The 23,486-nt window shown below is 33.4% G+C and overlaps 2 protein-coding genes across 5 annotated transcripts in view; one reads left to right on the top strand and one right to left on the bottom strand.

Moving 5' to 3' along the window:
• CTBS (chitobiase) overlaps positions 1–822 on the top strand; it is a 65,482-nt gene extending 64,660 nt beyond the window's left edge. The window contains exon 11 of the mRNA XM_044238585.1: positions 403–822. Within this exon, the coding sequence (XP_044094520.1) occupies positions 403–594 (192 nt within the window). The 3' untranslated portion in view covers positions 595–822. The remainder of the gene's footprint in view (positions 1–402) is intronic.
• SPATA1 (spermatogenesis associated 1) overlaps positions 1–23,486 on the bottom strand; it is a 51,340-nt gene that overhangs the window by 4,866 nt on the left and 22,988 nt on the right. For 3 of the 4 annotated variants that reach the window (XM_044238581.1, XM_044238584.1, XM_044238582.1), the window contains exons 5-13: positions 20,985–21,038; positions 20,660–20,888; positions 12,618–12,738; positions 11,812–11,872; positions 8,913–9,024; positions 7,761–7,886; positions 4,781–4,959; positions 2,784–2,882; positions 1,839–1,926 (exon numbers count right to left, since the gene is read on the bottom strand). In XM_044238581.1, the coding sequence (XP_044094516.1) occupies positions 1,839–1,926; positions 2,784–2,882; positions 4,781–4,959; positions 7,761–7,886; positions 8,913–9,024; positions 11,812–11,872; positions 12,618–12,738; positions 20,660–20,888; positions 20,985–21,038 (1,069 nt within the window). The remainder of the gene's footprint in view (positions 1–1,838; positions 1,927–2,783; positions 2,883–4,780; positions 4,960–7,760; positions 7,887–8,912; positions 9,025–11,811; positions 11,873–12,617; positions 12,739–20,659; positions 20,889–20,984; positions 21,039–23,486) is intronic. The other variant, XM_044238583.1, reaches the window with a different exon arrangement.

Here is a 23,486-nt window from a genome sequence, read left to right as displayed (position 1 = left end):
CTAATGGGATAGTAAAACACAAAACAAAGACATGTCCTAGGTTCCAGCCCTAGAATATTTTGATTAAGTAGGTTTCATGTGGGTCCCAGGAATTTGTATTTTGAAAAGCTCCATGAGTGACTCTGATGGTTGCTAACCATCAGATCAGACCAAGGAAGAAATCTCAGGACATGAAGGAACGAGAGCATGAGAAGGACATTAAGTATAGTACAGACTATATTACGAAGCTCATTTGTGTAATCTCTGCTGTTGTGAAAGTACTACAGTCATATCTAGAAAGTATCACATACAGAACCATTAAAGCATAATGTACTGTGCCCTAAAATTTCTATTTACTTCATTGTATCCTTTTTGAATCATTGGATTTAATATTGTACTAAACAGTTTAATTTATTCTTATAGGATTCTTCTGGCCATTTTCATCAAGTGTGGTATGACGACCCTCAGAGCATTTCTTTAAAGGCGGCATACATACAAAAGCGTGGCTTACGAGGCATTGGCATGTGGCACGCAAATTGTCTTGACTATTCTGGAGATGCTGTAGCCAAACAGCAAACTGAAGACATGTGGAAAGTCTTAAAACCAAAGCTGTGACAGATAAACATCTTCTGTCAAACTATTAAGATTTAGAAAAAATGATCAGTTTAAATCAGTTTCTTGAAGAGAATACAAATGTCATGTCACATATTTTAGTTATTCTACTTAAAAGCAGATAAAGAAATGCTTTGTTTAAAAACAAAGGTAAGAAGTCAACTTACTATATTACTCTTTTATGTTTAACACTATAATTAGGAAAAACTTTTTAGGATTTTATTATGCTAATTTTAAAAATATGTGTAATTGGAAGTAGAAATTATTTGCTCAGAATAAAATTTTTAAAAACCTAGACTTGGAGAAGCACTTTGCTCTATACTTTTTGTTCAATAAGTTTAAAACTTGCAATTTAGTATCTTTTAGGTTCATCAAGCTGATGCACTTAAACTAATTTAATTAAGTCTCCAAAAGGGAGAAAAAGGATTAAAATAAGTAATATTTTGAATTAGTATTTTTCACTGAAACTATTTTTATGAAGTTATAGCAGAAACTTTATTTACCCTTCTAGTTATTATTCCTTCATTTATGAACATCTATAATTTATTTCCTAGCTAGTTTCTATTGGCATTTTATTTTTAATTTTCTAAGGACATTGGTTTCTCAATTATTTTCTCTGCACAATTAAAATTTTTCTAAGTGTACAGAGGTCTCTGTTTTCTTCAGGGTAATTAAGAATATTGTGTTACACTTATATTAGTTCCTATAAACACATTAAAATTTTGCTTCCTTGAATTCTGGTTTTACATAAATCTGCCTTCCCTGTATAGTCTCCCTGCCTTCAAATTGGAATAAATGATGATCCAGTCATCTGTTATTGAGACTACTTCATTTTCTATTTACTCATTTATCACAGAGAAAAACCAACCATTTTCCATAATATTAGCTGAATTAATACTGTCTGTATTTCTAAAATTTTAAATTCTTAGATACTAATCTGTATCATAGCATGGATGTAAGTTCAATATCCCTATTTTATATTCCCAGATTGCTTTTAATTAAAATACAATGAACAAACTGTCTCTATTTAAAAGAGAAAATTATATAGTACTATAAAATATGTAATATTTAAAAGCTTCAAAAATAACCAAATAGGCACCATTTTGCTTTTTTACATCTAATATTTCCTGAAACACTTTGTAAAACCCACATGAAAAGTGAAAATATATAAAACTTATGATTTATATAAATTACTGCACCAAGGAGAACAATGGTTAAATTTTTTGACAAGTTATAAATTAACATACCTAATGGAGACTGTAAAGATGTGTTAATTTTCTTCTGTGCCAGTTCAGCTTTCAATGTGCGTAAATCTGAGACTGCTTGCTTTCTCATCTATAAAAAGAATCAACTTTCAAAAATGAACTTTCATCTTACCCTTCTAAAATTGAGAGAGGCCTAACGAAACACTGCTAGTGAAAATCTAGACCTGCACTATTCAGTACAGTAGCTACCTGCCACGTGTAGCTACTTACATTACATAAAATTTACATAAAATGTATATTATATATTACATAAATATTACATTATATATTATATATACATTATATATTATATATTACATAATATATTACATAAAATTTATATTATATTACATAAAATTTAATAATCAATTCCTTAGTTACACAACAAGCTACCCTTCGAAGTGCTCAATATCCGCATGTGGCTACTGGTTGCTGTATTAGTGCAGATACAGAACATTTCCATCATTGCAGAAAGTTCTAATTGGACAGTTCTGATTCTAGATCTATTTTTGATAAAGAAGTGAACTTAGAGCTTTCATATAATTATATGTATATGAAAATAATCAGAGCATAATTACTCCCAGAACAGGTAAAAAAAACTAAAAATTAAATGGCGTTCAGTGGTTTGTCAGACTTATTTATGGATGACTTAATATATAAAAATTACTTTTAAAGTATTAAGACTCTGCACTGATTCAGAAGGTCCTTTTCCTTTAATTCATAGTGAAATTCTACTAATTTTACTTTGGCCTTGTTTATAACCTTTACACCTTTACACAGGGTTCAATTCCTGCATTTTTCTCACTCATACTCTTGGTTGTTAAGATAATGATTTTAAGACAATCCTTTGCTATCCTTACACTAAATTAAATTTTGATGCCCAAAAGTAAACACTAAAACAATTTATTTCAAGATAAATGTTACCTGATTAGGAGAAATGCAAATTACCTTAACTTCTATTATAAGTTTCATTTTGTCAGTATCCAGTTTTCTCTTAAGTTGGTCAATTGCATGCTGTACTTCAGTGATCTGGATGATGAGGTAATTCTGTGTGAAATACATAAAGACACCCTTATTTAGTAAAACATCTGTTTTTATTGCCTTGTAAACTATTAAGTGATAATTCCAAAAAGGCAAATCATAACCTATTGCATAAAATAAACTCATTGCTTGGAGTAAATTTCTTATGTCTTAAGGACCAGATTCTCTTCTGTTCTACCACCTTTATTCATGTTTTATAAAAATAAGTAGATATCTGTACAAATTGCCATTAAATTAGCACCACAAAGGCAAGAACTATTACTACAAAAGGAATATACTAGGTTTAAGATACTAGGCTTTTGAAATTGTCAGTATACTTTATTAGTTGAATCAGTTTAGTATTTCTTTAAAATACTTAATAATGAAATACTATATTTTATATAAGAAGACTTTCTGGTTATTTTTGTTTAGAAAGGTTTTGAAGTATAGTAGTCCCCAAAAACTATTAAAAATTTTAAGCTGTCATTGTGAAAAAAATTGATAAAACAAAAAATCAGCTATGCAAAATAAAAAGTATCTGCTAAAATGGATAACTTGAGCCTATTTGAGTTTTACATTAGGTTTATCTAAAATGGTAAACTTTTACTCATAGAAACAGAACAGATTCCGGGGATGGATTGGTAGAGAATCAGGGGAAATGGGTGAAATTCTGAGGATATAATGCCCAGCATGATAACTATAGTTAACAATACTGTATTGCAGGGGCGCCTGGGTGGCTCAGTGGGTTAAAGCCTCTGCCATCGTCTCAGGTCATGATCTCAGGGTCCTGGGATCAAGCCCTGCATCAGGCTCTCTGCTCAGCAGGGAGTCTGCTCCCTCCCTCTCTCTGCCTGCCTCTCTGCCTACTTGTGATCTCTGTCAAATAAATAAATAAAATCTTAAAAAAAAAAACAACCCAATACTGTATTGTATATTTGAAAGTTTCTTAGAGAATAGACCTTAGAAGCTCTCATCACAGGAAAAATAGTTTATAATTAAACTTATTGTGTGAATCATTTTATAATATATACATATATTCACTTTATCCTAATGTTATATGCCAATTATATCTCAATAAGACTGGGAAAAAATAAAATAGCAAACTTTCAGTATTTCATCATGTCTAAAGTCAAATCCATACTCTTAATCGTAATTAACATGCAATCTTTTTTGGTCAACCAACAAAAATTGATAAATGGCCTTGAATTTATTTGTTTATATACATGATAACTCAATTAAAAAGTGAACTTCATGTCTCTGATCTATCAAGGTTCAATACTATCTCAGGAAAAAAGATCAAAATATAATTCAATAATTTTCTTAGAATACCAGTACCTTTATATTCTGTGGGTGTTATTAACTAGTCCCCAGCTAAAGAAAAGGAATGTAGTGCAGACTTTTGACCCCTGCCATATTGCATCAGGTATTCATCTCTTTCCCATAGATTCAAAGAATCTGGGGACCCTATCCCCAGGTACCAAAGTAGATCCTAAGTAGTCTAAATAAACACGGAGTACTCCCTGATAACTACTATTAATCCAGGTTCAACCTGGTTGAACCCCCACTGGGCTAAAGGAAAAGTTTTATATATTCTTTTTTGGGAGGCATATAGTCCTACTAGCTATCAGAAACTCTACTGGTACCATGAGGAAAAGCAGTCTTATAAAGAGGCCAACTCTGAAAATAATAGGGAAGAACTACTGGAAGCACCTAGCCCTTTAAAGACATCATGAAGCTGCTGATAGTATTTTCTCAGCACCCATTACAGGAGGTCATAAATTTTCTTATTGTTGAAGCCAGGTTAAGTCAAGGTTTTGTTACCTGTAGCCCCAAGCATCCTACATATGATAATACTAACAATGATAAACCACGTATTTTGAGTAGAACGTCTCTAACATAATACGAACACATTTAGTAATAAGTACCTTAGAGTCTGTGATGTTTGCCAAATTCTTTGGTCTCATCTTGATCTCCCTGGATTCAAGTTGCATGAGCAGTTTTTTATAGTAAAGTTCCAAATCTTCTCTAAGTTTTGTTAAAACATCCTCTAGTGATGCTGTGATTTTCTTTGTTTCCAAATATTTTTTCTTCCAACCATCACAGGCTATAAAAAAGCAGATTATAGTGTAAGTCTGACTAAAGGATTAAACTTTTCCATCTGGAAAGGACCCTAGAGTTAATTTAAACCCTTCTGCTCCCCTAACCTTCTTCCCTCATATGTTGAGGAAATTAAAGCAAAGATTGAAATGTTTATTAGATAATAAAAGGATTTGCCTTACAAATATAGTAGTGATAAACACATGAACCAAACGAAGTTCTTTAAATTTGTAGTTACTTCTGAAAAATCTTCATTGAAAATACCACCTATAGCAAAACGTGTGTATTTATTTTGATCACTTTTTTCCAGAGAAAGGCGTACTGTTTTTTCAGCCCTCCAAAATGACTTATGTTTTATAAAGTAAGCTGATTCTGATTCATCACTTATTAAAATTATTCCAAATATATTACCAAAACTTATATAGGACAGGAATTTCTTAAATCTGAGCCCCTTAGTTGAGAAAATTAGAACGTAATACTGCCAGTTTAGGCTCTCACTTTGACACCAAGGAGATTCTAAATACAAACTTAATAGAAACACAAATGGCATGCTATTATATCAAAATATGTGTTTATTTTTAAAAGATTATAAAGAAATGAAAACACCAATTTAAAAAGTCTATAAGGAGATTTGATTAAAATTCAAGAGTTTTATTTCCCTCATGCCTTATACCCAGTCCTTCAGTAAGTTCTATTGATACTATTGCCAAAATACTTCCAGCATCTGGCACATTCTACCTTCTTCAAAGCTATGTCCCTAGTTAATCCACTATCATCTTTTTTTAGGATTTATCTTGAGAGATAGCATGCATATATATGTGTGCTCAGAGGGAGAGGGAGAATCTGAAGCAGACTCCCTGCAAGCACAGAGCCAAAAACATGGGGCTCAATCTCTGAGGTCATGACCTGAGCTGAAATCAAGAGTCAGATGCTTAATGGACTGAGCCATCCAGGCACCCCCACTATCATCTTCTGAAAGTCCATTAGGTTTCTAATTGGTCTCTCTGCTTCCATTCTTGCCTCTGTAAAAAGAACAGGCTATTCCATATAGCAGTCATTCTGATCTTTTAAAAATATTTTTTAAATCCTATAAACCTCTGGCTTAAAAATCCTCCAATGGCTTCCCACCTTACTTAGAATAAAATCTAGATTTCTTGAATGAGACTATCTGTTCCTTGCTGACCTCTTGATTTTATTTTCCTCTACATTACTCTGTATTTCGTTCCAGCCACACTTGCCTCATTTCAGGTCCTTACTACTGCAAAGCTCGTTTCCATCTCTGGACCTTGACATTTTAGTGTTCCTTCTGTTCAGACTTTCCCCCTCACCTATTTTCTTATCTGCCTGCCTCCTTATTAATCATATCTTTATGACACCACCTCAGTGATGCCTTCCTTGAAAACCCTAGCTCAAGCAGCTCTACTGTGCCATCACCCTTTACTATTCTCTTTTAACTGACTTCTGAGCTCTGCTCAGTAGCTCATACTGTCTTATTTGTTCACTCTCTGTCTTTTCCCATTTAGAAGCAAGCTCCTTAGGAGCAGGGCCTTGTTTATCTTGTTTGCTGGTGTACCCTCAACATTTAAAACAATGCAGGGAATTGAGGCACATAACCTCAGTAAATATTTGATGGCTGATACATGGCCTTCTATCTTGAAACATTCCTGTTGAAATAGAAAGTGAATGATCATTCTCATTTTATAAACAGCAAAAGGGAGGCACAAAGAGAAGAAATAAGTAAAAGATAGATCTGGTATTAGAATCTTGGTCCTAAGATTTTTAGTCCATTACTCAAATTTGTCTGATAAAGTCTCTTTGAACAGTACAACAAAGCTGAGTCATTGCCACCATTTCCAGAGTAACACTTATTATGAGATGGAGCCTGCAGAAGTATCTCTGACATTATGTCTGTAACTTTTAGTCAGTTATAGTACTAAAGAAATAGTCTTGCTGTAAATTGAGGATCCTAAAACCAGTTAATTCCATATATACCTTTTATTCATACAATCCTCAAATACAACTCAAAATGTAGTCCTTTCAAATCAACATCTCTCAACCCATTATTCTATACTTTCTCCATTCTGTCTCATTTTTCCATTTCTACCAGTCCCAATAACACTTGTTTCTAATTCTGTTGCAAGAAAACAAGCTATTTTTCTACCTAATTTCTCTCATTCGTTCATTCACTCAAAGCAGATAGACATATACCACAAAATTAACCATGTAGGGAAGACAAAGATCCTGAGATTGCTAGAGTAACTGATTCTAGAGTATTCTAGAGTATGAATCCTGAGATTCTAGAGTAACTGATACCTAAGCTGAGATTGAATGATTAGTAGGAAAAAGCCAGGTGACCTGGGATGAGGGTAGATAGAAGGAAAAGAAGATGTAGCCGGCAGAGGGAAAAACATTTCTGAAGGCCTATAGGCAAGAAGAGGCACATTTCAGATTCTAGCATCCTTAACACTTTTCCTGGAAGCCTTTCTTGATCTCTCCCATTTAATTTGGGTGTTTTTCCTCTGTACTTCTAGGTGTACAATTCTGTAATTCCTTTATCATAGCATCATCAGGATGCATCATTGTTTTCCTGATTATCATTTCCTCACTGGACTATAAGCTCTTTGAGGGCAGAGTCAAAATTGTGTCTGCTTATTATTTCCTCAGCCCCTAGAACAGTGGCTAAATTTAGTAGACAATAATGAATAAATGAATGCCAATTATAAAAAATATTTGAACTTAAATTAAAAACTTTCTGTAAAGCATGTTAATGATAAAATATAGAGTGATAAAAGGTGTAATAAACTTTACCATGATATTGCTTCAATTTTCTCTGTTCACATAGCTTTTCAACTTTTTTTAGAAGTTCTTCTCTAATTCTTTCCAAATATCTTCTTTCTTCCTTTACTTGTTTCATCTGTTCAATAATCTTCTCTCCTAAAAGGTAATAACCTTTTAGGTGTAAAACTTAAGAGTACTTAAAATAGCAAGAGTAAATTTTACCCAAAAGTCTGTTTTTTTGTTTTTGTTTTTGTTGCATTTGCCACCATGGAAAATACTGAGGAGTCATTTCAGTTTCTAACAGGAACAGAATGAGGGGATTTTCAGATATGTAAAGAATATAGTATGTCTCTTCTACATTTACATATATGTGTAGAAATTAGGTAAAGTTGAAGTAATTATGCATCTTGCTTTAATTCTTTTGGTAAATTTATCTTTGACCTAGACATGTTGTTCTTGATGTATTTTTATATATAAAAATCTCATTAATTTTTCAGAGAGAGAGAGAGAGTGTGTGTGTGAGCAGAGGGAGGAAGAGAGAAAAATCTTAAGCAGACTCTGCACTGAACACAGATCCCAATGTGGGGCTCACTCTCACAACCCTGAGATCATGTCCTCAGTGGAAATCACGAGTCAGATGCTTAACAGACTGAGCCACCCAGGTGCCCCCCAAAATGTATATTTTTAAAAGCCCAAGTAACATTAGTGATTGTTAAACATATGCAGTAAAAACATATCATTCACATACTTTGAAATAACATTTTTGTGGTAAAATACACATCAACAGTTTTAACTACTTTTTTTTTAAAGATTTTATTTATTTATCTGACAGAGAGAAATCACAAATAGACAGAGAGGCAGGCAGAGAGAGAGAGAGGGAAGCAGGCTCCCTGCCGAGCAGAGAGCCCGATGTGGGACTCGATCCCAGGACCCTGAGATCATGACCTGAGCCGAAGGCAGCGGCTTAACCCACTGAGCCACCCAGGCGCCCCTTAACTACTTTTAAATGTACAGTTTGGTGGCATTGTGTACATTCATGATGCTTTGCAACCATCACCACCACCTATCTCTAGAACTTTATCTTCCCAAATTGAATCTCTCTACCCAGTAGGCAATAATTTTCCATTAATATTTAACTTCACCTCACAGAATCATCTGTACTTACAGTGTCAACATACTTACTTTCAATCTGTAATAAAGATATATCAATTATTCCTGGAGAAAGAGCAGGTTGACAAGGAAGTGAAGGAAAATCAATAAGATCTGGTAGGGTGATACACTCTTTTTTATCTATCTGTAAGCAAACATGAAAATCAGTAGGATCTGATAGGATAACACATTACTTTTCACCTATTTGTATTTGATAATTCACAACAGCAATGCATTTTTTTTTTTTACTGATATGGTGACAAACTCCCAAATCTGTATTTGTAACTACAGATTATCTCTTGTGCTCCAGTTTCTCCACTATTCCTTGGACATTATACACAAGCACTTCATTTAAAATTAAGAGTGGAAAAAAAAGGAATCCATTAATCCTTCCTAAACATGATTTCCTTCCAAGATTTCTTAGTTACTTATAACTTCAAAATTTTTCTAAGACGACTACTGATTTTTTAAAAATTGGGTCAACTTTAATCATTTATATTCTCCTTTGAAAATTAGGAAATGTATTACATTTTCAAATTTTAGGAAATATTTTATTCTCATATCCTTTATCTGCTCTGTATTTGTGTTTGTATCACCTTCACCTTTCCTAACTTTTGTGTTACCACCCTTTTATGATAAAGTACCTTAAGCCTTACCAATGTTGACGTTTTTCCCACTAGCACGTCATAGATCTTGAGTTGTTTTCAGTTCTTTCTGCTAGGTTTTTCATTTCTGTAACTTCTTAGTTTCTCCTATCTTCATTAAGGCCTTACTCCTCCTTTGTTTTATTGTTCTTTTTCTAGTTTTTAAGGTTAAGCTCAGATTCTAATAAAATAATGGCAACCACCTAAATTACAATTTTTCCATATATCTTCCCAATTACTATAAAAGGAAAGCAAATAAAATTACCCATAATTTATGTCTACAGCATAAGTAGGACACAGACTCCTTTAATTTACACATACTTTACTTTACATATACATGGGGAAATAAACACCCTAGATGAGGAGAGTGCGCTCAGGAGCCCACACCTACAAGCAGATGGGACTGTGCATTAGTGACTACTATACAAAGATAACACAATAAACATGATTTTGTCTTGAAGGAGAGGACCCCATGTGCAGAAGAAATACTGAGAGTAAGGATAAGATCTTTTAAATCAGAGCACTTGATGAGGAGGCCAGAAGAAGGGGTTTATAAAATATAGGGGGCCAGAGGTGGTAATTATGGGAAGACAGATTCTAGGAGAGAGGAAAATAATTGGAAGAGGGTGTTTCTTCAGGGCCAAGTGGTAAAAGAAAGTGGCCAAGATAGCTCTGCTGAATTAAATAGTAGAAGAGAATTCAACGAAAATAGACACAAAAGACCCCATTTAAAGATAAATTGCTGCACTTCACTACAGCAACAGAAGAGGGAGCTCCTGATCTAAGAAGCAAAAGAAACCACCAAACAGCATTCCCTGTCCTCTGTAAGAACACCTGTTATTACTTACAGGAAAAATCCAACACAAGTAAACATAAACAATATCTCAAAATAATCTAGCATTCATACAGATTTATTTTTTAAAACCCTCAAAACAGAGAAATAAAACAAAACAAAATAGGCAGCCCTGAAATAGAGAAAGACTTAACAATAGTTCCAATATAGATTAAACATAATTAAGCAAGCATTTGCAGATACCAACAAACAAAATAAATCAGAAATTTTAAAACTCAGAATAAAATAGGAAAAACAAGAGGAAGACGTGAAAGTTGGCTGAACTGAAAAAAGAAATGAAAGGATAAACAAAATTGTCGCAGAAATGAATAGATTAGTATCTAATAAAGGAAAAAAATATGGCCCAAAAGAAAAGGATAGTGGAGAATACAAATAAAAAGAGCAAAGAATATGAAACACAAAAATTAGTAAAATATGTCTGTTTTTCTATTTTAGTAAAATATATGTATTTTACTATTTTTATTTATATCTATTTTATATGTTATTTAGAGAAAGTAACATATATAAAAGGCAAAAAAGAAAACAAAACAGAATGGATCTGATATCTGAATTGTTTTCTGAAATTACAATTTTGTTTACTTTTATTTTTTAAAAGATTTTTACTTATTTATTTGACAGAGAGATCACAAGTAGGCAGAGAGGCAAGCAGAGATGGGGAAGCAGGCTCCCTGCTGAGCAGAAAGCCCGATGTGGGACTCGATCCCAGGACCCTGAGATCATGACCTGAGCCGAAGGCAGCGGCTTAACCCACTGAGCCAACATGATCAACTTTAAGGATAATTTGGGAAATTAAAATTCAAACCATGGATAGCATTAAGCTATCCACTAGACTGTCAAAAATTTTAAAGCATGAAGATAGCATGTTTTATTAATATCCAGAAACAACAGAACATTTATTTGCTCTAAAACCCAAGGGCTCTGAGCTGTGATTCTCCTACCAGAGCTTGCCTCAGACTCCATTCAGCATTCCAGTCTACTACACATCAGGCAGTACTGTATGACCTGGCCTTTACAACCTAAGTGGCAACTTGCAGTGTCTCTCAGATCACCTCCTGAACCTTCTCTTGCTTTGGGCCCCAAGTTGGCAGTTTTTTAGATTACTTGATTTTAAAAAAACCCAAACAAACAAAAACCCAAAACTGAAGCAGCACATCCAAATGTGGCAAATCTTTCTCCAGCTTCCAAAGAGGTCCATCAAATGACTGATTCTCCGTGAAAACTAGGGCAAGATATATAAACCTCACTTTCACTCTAAAAGGCATACCTCAATATGTCTCACCCATACCACGGAACACCCAAAAATTTCACTGAAATGGTTGACTCCTGAGCTTTCTTGAGGCTTATCTCCCATCCTCTAACCTTAAACATTTTACGCTGCAGTTTTGTAGATATATTGTTGCAATATTGCATTTAAACAAAAACTTTAAAGTCATACCTGATTGTCCTCTGTTCTAATGATATTAACTCCATCATCTTCATTTTTCCAAAGAAACGGACTTAAAGGGAATGACAGATTTGAAAGTCATGTTAAAAAATGATTTCATGAACATTAGCTTTTTGCATTTTACATATCTTACTTGATATTCTGTAAACACAAATGTAACATTAAAACCTTAAAAAGCCTGAGACCAATAGCATATTATCTTTAATGATCATTAAACTCATTAATGATCAACACAAACTATGTTTGGTATGAGTAAGAAAATCATATTTACTACAGCTAAATTCAAATCACATTGTACTGTCTATAGCAAAGTAAAATAATTAAAAATTTTGGAAAATTTTATTTATAGTTCTTTTGTGAATGATTGTTTATAAAATCCCTTATCTTAATTTCAAAATACTATATGCAAAACTGTTGTCTAAATACTATAATTCTGAATGAAATGATTCCATATGAAACTTAAGCATGCTGGTTAGTTTACCCATAACCTAGAATCTAAGTGAGGCAGAAAAATTAATTCTAAGAAAGTCAAGTAAAGGCAAATTTTTCTGTCATTACACTGCCCTGATAAAATAATCACAATGGAAATAAATTTAAGTGATAAATTATTGATTATATTGGATTATTATTCATTATATTGTTCATATATAACAGTAGATTCAAGGTCATTTTTATTAAAATATTACTAATTTCACTCATATGTTTGTTCTGATTAGAAGTCCTTGTAACAGTACTCTGGATATCTCTTTCTTATAGTTTAGACTATGACACATAGAATCAACATCTGTAGTAATTACCTTTTTTTGTTGCTAAAATAATCACTATTCGATTCCAATGATCCTGGAACTTCAGAATTTCCAATTTGATTTTTTCCAGTCTGGTTTTCTTTTGGAGTGGCTTTCCCCCCAGCTGATGCTGCTGTTCATCCATGGCAAATAAAGTTCATAATATTAAGAAAATAGTAAAATGAAAGTTCATACAAATATGTATATATATATATATATATGTACATACTATAATCTTGTCCCATGTTTCAGAATTTCCATGAACTCTACTATTCATGATATAAGGCAACAATTTCCAAAGTGAATTTCATGAAACAGTTTATGTGAAGAATTCTTTGGTCAATTCAGTTTGGGAGAAAACGGATTAAGGAACCCTACCAAGAATACAACCCTGCCCCGCTACACACACACACTTGCAGGATTTCTGTTTTTATGTACAATGTGAATCTGCAAGATGGGGATAAATTGGGTTTTACTCAAACTTAATTGTCTTCAGAAAGTTTTTGCCAAAAGCATCTTTTGAAATTGTATTGAGGAAACTTCTCTGGAAAATGCTGCTATAAATAGAGCATATAATGTCATTTATTATTTCACATACATTTCTAGCTATAAAATCTCCCTTCATTTTAACAAAATTTCCCCACGTAGGAAAACTATGCAATGCCTTTAAAATGTTAACATTAATGTTCTCTATATGATCTATATGAACAAAAGATCTATCAACCTGAAAGTGTTAATACAGCTATTTTTCCCTTGGAAAAATCAAATTTTTTAATTTAGAAAAAATTAATAGTCATGTTAATAATTGAAAAATCATTTATAATGGTTGCCACAAAATTTTGCAACCCATACCGATTTAAGTTTAGTCTAGCTGCTACATTTCCCTTTGAAATATACATTTCAAATGCACATTTGAAAATCTTTTTAGAACAAACAGGGATTTTCTAAAGGATATATTCAATGCAAAATGAACAAAAACCAGATATATCAGCTATTTTAAAGCTAAGAGTAAAATACCAGCTCCCCACCCTGCCAAAGAAAGAAATAACAATGCAAAATTCAGATTTTGAGTAATTGTGATAGGGATATGGCTAGTGGATCTCATTCCTAGTAACAGTATAGAGCATGATGACTGCAACATTCAATACCTATGCAATTTAAAAACATAAAGAAAGGTCTATTCACTTTGAAAAAAATCATAATAGTGCTTTGAGACGTGTAGTAATATATGCATAAAATGTTGCAAATTCAGAGAAAAGGAAGTGATAACCGTGAAACTATGTTTTGAACTGTGAGATGTTTGCCTGAAAAAGAAGAGTGTAAGAATAATTCATGCAAAGAAAATGGCATTTGGAAGATACAGTGTACCAATATATGCAGTATTTTTGACAACAGTGAAAAGTTCAGTATGACTCTAGCACAGTGTTATAAATAAAGCATGGCCTTTAGTCAGACACACAGGAGTTTAACACTGTCACAGCAGGTGTTATTTCTCTAACCCAAGTCTCCTTATTTATTCCTAAAATGGCAAAGTATATGTAAAGCACGTAGCACAGTACCCAATCCTCGGGAGTTTCTTGATTTCAAGTTCTGATTTCTATTCCCTACTGCATTTCATAGTTTAGGTCTTATTACCTCGGTCTATTGTCCATAATGTAACCTAAGTTGTTTTTCCAGAACTGAAATTCAGCCATGTTACTCCCATTAAAACAAAAGAGGAAAGAATAGCCAATGGAAAAAAAGACCATCTCTTCAACAAATGGTGTTGGGGAAATTGGACAGTCATATGAATTTCCCCAACACAATTTCCCCAACACCAAGAAGAATGAAACTGGACACTTTCTTACACCACACACAAAAATAAATTAAAAATGGATGAAAGGCCTCAATGTAAGACAGGAAACCATCAAAATCCTAGAGAAAAACATAGGCAACAACCTCTTTGACATTGGCCAGAGTAACTTCTTACTAGAGATGTCTCTGAAGGAAAGGGAAGCAAAACCAAAATGAACTCAAAAACAAATGAACTCAAAACCAAAATGACTTCATCAAGATAAAAAGCTTCCACACAGCAAAGGCAACAATCAATAAAATTTAAAGGCAACCTTTGGAATAGAAGAAGATATCTGCACATGCTATATCTGATAAAGGGTTAGTATCCAAAATCTATAAAGAACTTACTGAACTCAATACCTGTGAAACAAATAATCCAGTTGAGAAATCAGCAGAAGACATGAATAGACACTTTTCCAAAGACATACAGATGGCCAACACACACACATGAAAATACGCTCAACAGCACTGATCATCTGGGATATACAAATCAAAAGTGCAATGAGAAACCACCTCATACCTGTCAGAATGGCTAAAATCAATGACACAGGAAAGAGATGTTAGCAAGGATGTGAAGAAAGGGGAGCCTTCTTACACTTTTGGTGGGAATGCAAGCTAGTGCAGCCACTCTGGAAGACAGTAGAGGCTCCTCAAAACATTAAAAACAGAACTACCCTACAATCCAGCAATTGTATACTACTAGGAATTTATCTAATACCGATTTGAAGGGACACATGCATCCTGATGTTTATTATTAACATTATTAATATTATTAACATAGCATTATTAATTATTAACATATAGCATTATTAACAGTAGCCAAACTATGGGAAGAGCCCAAATGTCCATCAACTTATGAATGGATAAAGAAGTTGTGGTGTGGGGACACACACACACACACACACACACACACATATAAATATATAATGGAATATTACTCAACCATCAAAAAGAATGAAATCTTGCCATTTGCAACAATATGGATGGAGGTGGAGTGTATTAGGCTAGGTGAAATAAGTCAGAGAATGAAAAATACCATATGTGCAATTCAAGAAATGAAACTGATGATAATCGTGGGGGGTAGGAGGAAAGGCAAACAAACCATAAAACAGACTCAAATATAGAGAACAATCTGAGGGTTGCTAGAGGGAAGGTGGGTGGGCAGATGGGTTAAATGGTGATGGGTATTAAAGGCAGGCCCTTGTGATGACCACTGGGTGTTATACATAAATGATGAATCACTAAATTCTACTCCTGAGACTAATATTACACTAACATTATTAGTGTAATATTATTAATATTACACTAATATTAGTAATAACTAATATTACTAACCAGAATTTAAATAAAAACTTGAAACAAACAAACAGAAGCTCAGATGGCTTTTCATTGCCTAAAAATCCCTTAGTTTTGGAACCAGGGCTCTTGCAGTCCCTACCTTCTCTCCAGTTGTACTTCATGGTATTTCTTCCTCCCCTTCTACCCCCAAACTGTATTAGTAGTAGTAGTAGTAGTAGTAGTAGCAGCAGTAGCAGCAGTAGTAATAATAGGAGTAGTAATAGTAATAATAATAATAGCTAAAAGTTACAGAACCAATTACTCCATTAGGCAAATCCTGAAAGCTCCATTCATATCATCATCTATGTGAAAGAAGCCTTCAGGCATTAGGCAGTGAACAATCTGCATGGCCAAACATTTGCAGCCCTGGGTTTGCAACCTGGGTTTGAAGTCAGAGTGCAAAGCACTCCCTATGTCATCTTAAAGAACTTGGGCTTTAAGGAGCAATCAATGAGTCTTTCAAAGGTTTTCAAGCAGGGAGATAAATAATCCAGCCTGTAACAAGAATAATGATGCTGACTACATTCTGGAGGATAGACTGGAAAACAGATTATAAGCAGCAAGGAGGCTACAAAATGGTTTTCAAGTTTCCTTTACTCTAAGAATCTATTATTCTATAGTGAGGAATATTTCAAAGTTTGAACAAATAGAATAACAATGACCAAAGTCTGAACAACTAGAAGAATAATGAAACCAAACAAGAAAGCATACTTGTTTGGAGGCAACAATAAAGTATTAAACACATTAAAGTCGAGACACAAAAATGTAGAGGTGTGTAGCACAGACCCATGGGAAGGAACAGAAGATATCTAATGGAAGGGAATACCCATTTTGATATGAAAATGGGTAAAGCATTACTCTTTTCTCCTTTATTAAAGAACTTGTAAAACATACTATGTACTGCCTTCCTAGCTATATTTGATAATATAATGCTAGACCTCAGATATTTTGCATTCTCATGCACCACAAAAGAGTAATTTGGTATTTTAAGAAACTGTACAACAATCAAATGGGAAGAGTACATGTGGAAAAAAATTAAGGAACTTTATCTCACATCACATGTAAAAATTAATTCCTGATAGATTAATAAATTAAATTGGAAAAGCAAACACAAAATGTTTGAAAGATAATACATCTCAGGGTAGAAAAGGGATTTTAAAAAAAATATATAAGTAACACTACCCATAAATGAAAATACCAATAAAGTTGATTATATTAAAATTTAAGAAATGCAGTTCCATTTTTGGTTAGAATTATAGAAAGATGAAACAGTGCTCCAACTTGAACAAGGAGAAAAAGGTACATAACCTATAAAATAATAACTTTTCTTGAATTCATTGGAGAATTATATTTGCAAGAAGTTGAATTCCAATTCCCTTCTAGGGGAAAATTGTTTCCTCTATGGCAGAGCACAGGAGGAAGGGGTAACTACCATTAAAAGAAATAAGAAAATAGTTAAAATTTTAAGGCATTCTAAAGGCCAATGTAGGTTACCAGGATAGTTTAGAATCTCTGGGATCCTAAGACACAAAGGACATCAATACTTAATAGCAAGCTTCTTCCCATATGCCTGTATCATACTCACAAGAAAGACTGGGGGTAGAGCAGGTAAACTGAAAGAGTCATCAGTGGCACATAGGTATGAAACCCCATCCTTCTCAACACTATCCTTTCATACAAAGGAAAAGACTAAGCTGCTGTGGGGAGGAAGAGGAAACTCACCCATTTCAGAACCCATGCAAAAATCTATTGCGACTCATGGAGGAATAGAGGCAAAAGCCATCAGCAAGCAGGTGACTCTCCTTCCAACAATATTAGCTTTGAAAAGTCTTTGGGGAGGGGATAGAAAACCCTCTCATCCCCAGTTAGAGGCAAGGCCTAAAGGAAGGGTAGGAGCCAAAGCTGTGAGGATCATCTTGAGCCCAGGATCATGCACTGATATAAAGATTAGGTTTATTATCACTGGGTGGGGAGAAAAAACTCTCTCTTAAATATAAAAAGTCATTTTTCTCCTTACTTTTTGTTTCTTTAAAAGTTGACTAACAGTGTAAATTAAAAATGGTAAAAATGTATTGTGGAGTTATACACAGAAGTAAAATATATGACAACAACAGCACAAAGGAACCGAGGGAGGAAATAGTAATACTGCTGTATGGTTCTTATCTATGATGTTGTATATAATTTGAAAGTAGACTTCAAATTAAAAGTGTATATAATGTATACCTTAGAGCAAATCTTTTCTTAAAGTGCAAGATACTAAATATTTCAGGCTCATGGACCATTTGGTCTTTATCATAACTACTCAAGCCTGTCATTATAGTGTAAAAACAGTCATTGAAAATATGTAAACAAATGGGTACGGCTGTGTTCCAAAAATATTTATTAAAAACAAGCCAGAGGTATGGATTAAAATAAAATAAATTAGGGGTGTCTGGCTGGCTCAGTCGGTGGAACGTACAACTCTTGATCTTGCGGTTGTGAGACTGAGTTCCACATTGGGTGTAGAGATTACTTAAAATTAAAAAAAAATTTTTTAAGTATAAATATAGGTATTTGCTTACCTCTACCTTATAGCAACCACTAACAATTTTCTAAAATAAGAAATTGTAAGACAATAGTGGATATATAGTGAGCAAAGAGTAGAGATAAAAGTTAATCATAAAAAACTTCTCAATCCAAAAAAGGCAAGAAAATGGAAAAACTAGGAAGATAGAAGACACAAGACAAATAGAAAACAAAGAGTAAGACCTGAGCTGAAGGCAGAGGCTTTAACCCACTGAAGCCACCCAGGCAACCCCCAAATGTTCATATTCAGAGTAAATAAATTATGGTATAGTCATAAATGAAATATTATACAATGAAAAAATGAAATGGTGTTTTATGTGTGAAAGATGACTGAATCTTACAATGTTGGACAAAAGAAGCAAGTCAAAAATAAAATACTTTGAATATGTTTCCATCTTAATGCAACCCAAAACATACAAAAACTAAACTATTGTTAAGGAACACATATTCAGGTTGTAAAACTGTAAAGAAAAGCAAGAAAACAATGATCACAAAAAAACATAGTAGTAGTTATCTCTAGGAAGAAAGAAGATGTGACTAGAGGAGGACACACAATGTTGAAAAGTTCTTAAAAGAAAAAGAATAACAACAAGAAACACAGCCTTAGAAACAACTATTAAACTTCTTTTAAAAAAAATAGGACAAATGCACAAAGCACTTAGAAAAATGTTGCTCGCAGCAGTATTCATAATAGCAAAAACATTGATACAGGGTTGGGTACATAAATTATGCCACAAGAAATTCTATAATGATGTAGATCTGTATTTATTGATAGGAAAGATATACAATATATTCTAAAATATAAAGAGGGTCTAAGAGGGCCTGTATCCTCATTTTTAGAAGCTAAAAATATTTATTACATACAAGAACTAAAAAAAATAACTGGAAGAACATACACCAGAATGCTAACAAAAGCCATTTCTGGATTGTAGAATTATTTTTAAACTTAATTTTCTTCTTTATATAGTTATTGGTGTTTCCAGAACTTTTTAAAAATGAGCATATGCTGGCCAGCATACTTCTTTTTGGAGGAAAGCATCGAGAAATTAATATAATTTAAAAACTACATTTTCACAAAATTCAAGGGTTAAATATTCCCACCAAGGATTTTTTGTGTGTTTTGTGCAAATATCTGGCCAGTAGAGCTCAGTTTATGAAATATGACACTACTCACAGCTTTATGTAGGGCAAATGCCCACTTCATTAGCTACTTGACCTTGTACTTTTCAGGAATGCTGGGATTCCACTCTGAATTTTTTTCCCCAGGTATTTTCCCCCTTTAAGTAATATCCTGACTAGAAAGCAATATTTAACACTGTAGCAGACACAAGCCTAGATCAATGAGGTAAAGATTCTGAGTATCTCACTGGCATTAAATAAAATAGGTAGATCTCATCCACATGTCTCATCAGAAATAATAAACCACATCAGAAGGGAGCTATAAACTTACAATGTAAGAATGACTATAACTGAAGATGGAGAAAAATGCAACTGATGAAGAACATGCATATTTTGCAGCTGTAACGGATGTTGTCATCAGTTGGAAGGATTCATTTATAAATATCTAGTGTATTTGTTTTTCCATCATAAACAGTTTATTTCTTTATGCAACATTTTCTTCAATAAGTTCTTAAAGTTCCAGCTTTATTTATATGTTTAATTTTGTTTAATTATCTACCACTTTTTTTAAAAAAAAAAAAGATTTTTTTTTTTTTTTATGAGAGAAGGAGAGATAGCAAGAGAGGGAACAGAAGCTGGAGAGGGAGAAGGGGCTGGATTCCATAAGATGCTGGGAATCATGACCTGAGCCAAAGGCAGATGCTTAAAGACTGAGCCACCCAGGTGTTGCAAATATATACTTTTTAAGAACTGAACTATCAATAAATTGATGAATGTAATCATATAAAGATTTGTGATTCTTTGAAATACAAATGTCTCCCAGAATCAAAGTTGCTTTGCTTTGGTTTGATACAGTTGTGGTTAAGATCCTCTCACTCATAGTAATACTACCAAGGTTCTATGCAGTGATCACTTCCTTTATCCTTTGGCCTTAACTTTATCTGAAGCTATTACAAAAGAAGGTAGTAGAGTTTACTTAAGTGCAATAAGTATTTTTATTTGGCTTTTTCACATACTAATTGTTTTTTTTTTTCTCTCACTTGGTGAAACTATTTTTTAAAAACCCCAACTGGAACTACAGCTTTCGTTTGCTATTGCTACATTTATAAGGCTAGATTTGCCCAGAATTTGCTTACAGGCCTGACTACTAAAACGTACTATAATAACCTCTTTGTTTTTCCCATTCCGGTTGAAATCACCTTCTTCCTGATTCTTGTTGAGAAGCTCTTTCAAAGTGTTTACTAAAAAACTGGGATCTGTTCCAGGTTCTTCCTTCAACAAAGTTACTCTAAGTGGTCTGTGGATTATTCCATCAGCCTCAGCAACACCATTATTAGTTTGCCGCCCATCTAAAGCAACAGTTGATGCTGAATAAATATTTCCTAAATGATCCATTATAGGAAGCAAATATAATTCCGGTTGAAGAGCCTAAAACATACAGAAAATTTTATAAAAAATTAGTTTGTAATTTAAAAAACAGTAAGTTAAAAAATTAATGTAAGTTTAAAATGTTACATTACATACATATGGAGGAGCAAATGATTTGAGTTTCAGTTCTGATTCTTGTTTTACCTTCACCTAGAAATAAATGACCAAAAAAAATCAAGCTTCTGTATGTTTTCAGTTATTTTTATTCCTTTTTTTTTTTTTGTAGAAGGCACATATCTGTGACATAAAAATCAAATCTAAAAGCTGGTAACTAAGGCTAGAGTCTAGAAAATGTAGAACATAATCCTATTTCTATTCACTGTACAAAACATAAAAGAAATTCTATGTCATTTAATAGGTTCTATAATCATGGCTATGATTATACGGTTATACGATTATATGGCTATGATCATATATGATTATAAGTCCACTTACATGGACTCACTTTATGTCAAGCACTATTTTAGGTGCTTTACATATATTAGCTCAGTTAATCTCCACAATTCCATGTGATAGGCACACACACATTACATATTAGACAATAAGACTGAGGAAAGAGAAGTTAAATAACTTGCCCATGATTTTATAACTAGGAACTTTCCAAATTGGGATGCAAAACCAGATAATCTGGTTCCAGAGTCCAATGTTGTAAATTTTATTTCCTAAATATATAGCCCATAGAGTTCATTTGTTTTTCATCCATCCATCCAACCATTCATTCAACAAATACTGAGGGCATACTATGGGTCAGGAAGACCCAAACTATGGGTCAGAACTATGGGTTCTATATGGTGGGAGATATGATGGTAAACAAGGCAAAGTCCTTGTTCCCGTGTAGCTTATATTCTACTTAGGAGAACAGATGTTAAATAAACATGATTTAGGATAGTGAAATGTGATTTATGAAAACAAAAACCTGATGTAATAGAGATTAACTTAAGAGAAAGAACATCTAAAAACTAGGTGGTCAGAGAAGGCCCTCTTGAAAATATAATACTTGAGGCTGAGACCTGAATTATGAAAAGAAAAAGAAAGCTATTTGAAAATCTTAAGGAAGTAATTTCCAGGCAAGTGCAAAGAACACAAATCAGAAAGGAGTTTGTTGTATTTGGCGACCAAAGATTTTTGTGTTTGAAATGGAAAACTAAGAAGAAAAATAGCAACAGATAAAATCTGAGAAGGAGCCTGCCTATTCCTTAAGCCCTCTATATCTCTGGCTTAACCACTACAAAGTCTCCTAATTAAAGCCTGCTAGTTACAATCCCTGCCTCTAGTCTTTGAGGGCTCTCATCGTGTCATCTTTTGCTTAAAAACTCCCAACACTTCAGAAACAAACAAAATTCATTAATCTGGCTTTCAAGACTTTCAGCAAATCACTTTACAATTTATTCTCTACTATTCCGTTTTATATCATGTTCCAATAAAAAGGGCAACATTTACTCTTCCTTAATTGCTTGTTTTTCTACTTCTGTGCTCATTCTATTTTCTCTGCTTAGAAAGCTTTTCCCACCCAACAGTTTTGCTAGGTCAAATATTTATCTTTCAAGATCCAAACTGAACATAGTTCTTTTCTCAAAGTTCTCTATGTCCTCTCTTCTCCTGCTAGAAGTAATCCCTTTTTCTTCTGAATATACAAAATACACTATTTTAATTATGTATTTTCTTGCACACTACAGTGAATACTCTCTAAGGGCTGGATCCATAGCCAGTTTTTTTTTTTTTCATTTTGTTTCTAGAAAAACACCAATAAATATTTGTTAAAAAATAATAAAATATTAGAAGGATTTCAGAAGTTGATTTAAATTATCTTTATTTAGGTCTCTTTCAACCCAGGATTCTGCAATTGATAATTTGTATTTTAGATATTATGAAAAAGAACAAAAAGGATAATTGTTTTTTCTTCCTTGAGAAAAACTTAAAGATAGATATTTAACCATACTGAACAGACTTCAAATGACAAAAACTTCATATCTAGCTGCTGATCCTGAGAATTCCATGCAGCAAATTCCTTTACAGTACTACTTTGATGGAAAATGCTTTTTTCCCCCACTATCATTATTTAATTTGTCCAAAAAACACTGAAATACCTCTAATTTAATTTTAGGCACTGGTTATAAATATAATAGTGAATTAAATAAAGTCCCTGCTCACAGGGAGTTATAGTCTAATGGCAGAATCAGATGTTAAATATAAACAATCACATAAATACATACTAATGACATAATATGTTAACTAGAGGGGAACAGGAATATACTGCATTTTTAATATAGAAAGTCTTTTTGATTTAAATGTAGTTAAGAGAAACCAGCAACTTGGGAGATCTGATGGCCTGCTAGATTAAGAATTTCAAGTAGGAAAACTCTACTTAGAAAATCCCACCATTAGGGGCACCTGGGTGGCTCAGTGGGTTAAGCCTTCAGCTCCGGTCATGATCTCAGGGTCCTGAGATCGAGACCCACATCTGGGTTCTCTGCTCAGTAGGTAGCCTGCTTCCCCTGCTCTCTCTGCCTGCCTCTCTGCCTACTTTTGATCTCTCTGTCAAATAAATAAATAAAATCTTAAAAAAGAAAAGAAAATCCTGCCATTAAACCACAGAAA

The sequence above is a fragment of the Neovison vison genome, chromosome 2, assembly GCF_020171115.1.
Source record: "Neovison vison isolate M4711 chromosome 2, ASM_NN_V1, whole genome shotgun sequence".
Taxonomy (NCBI): domain Eukaryota; kingdom Metazoa; phylum Chordata; class Mammalia; order Carnivora; family Mustelidae; genus Neogale; species Neogale vison.
This window is presented reverse-complemented; position numbering and strand designations above follow the sequence as displayed.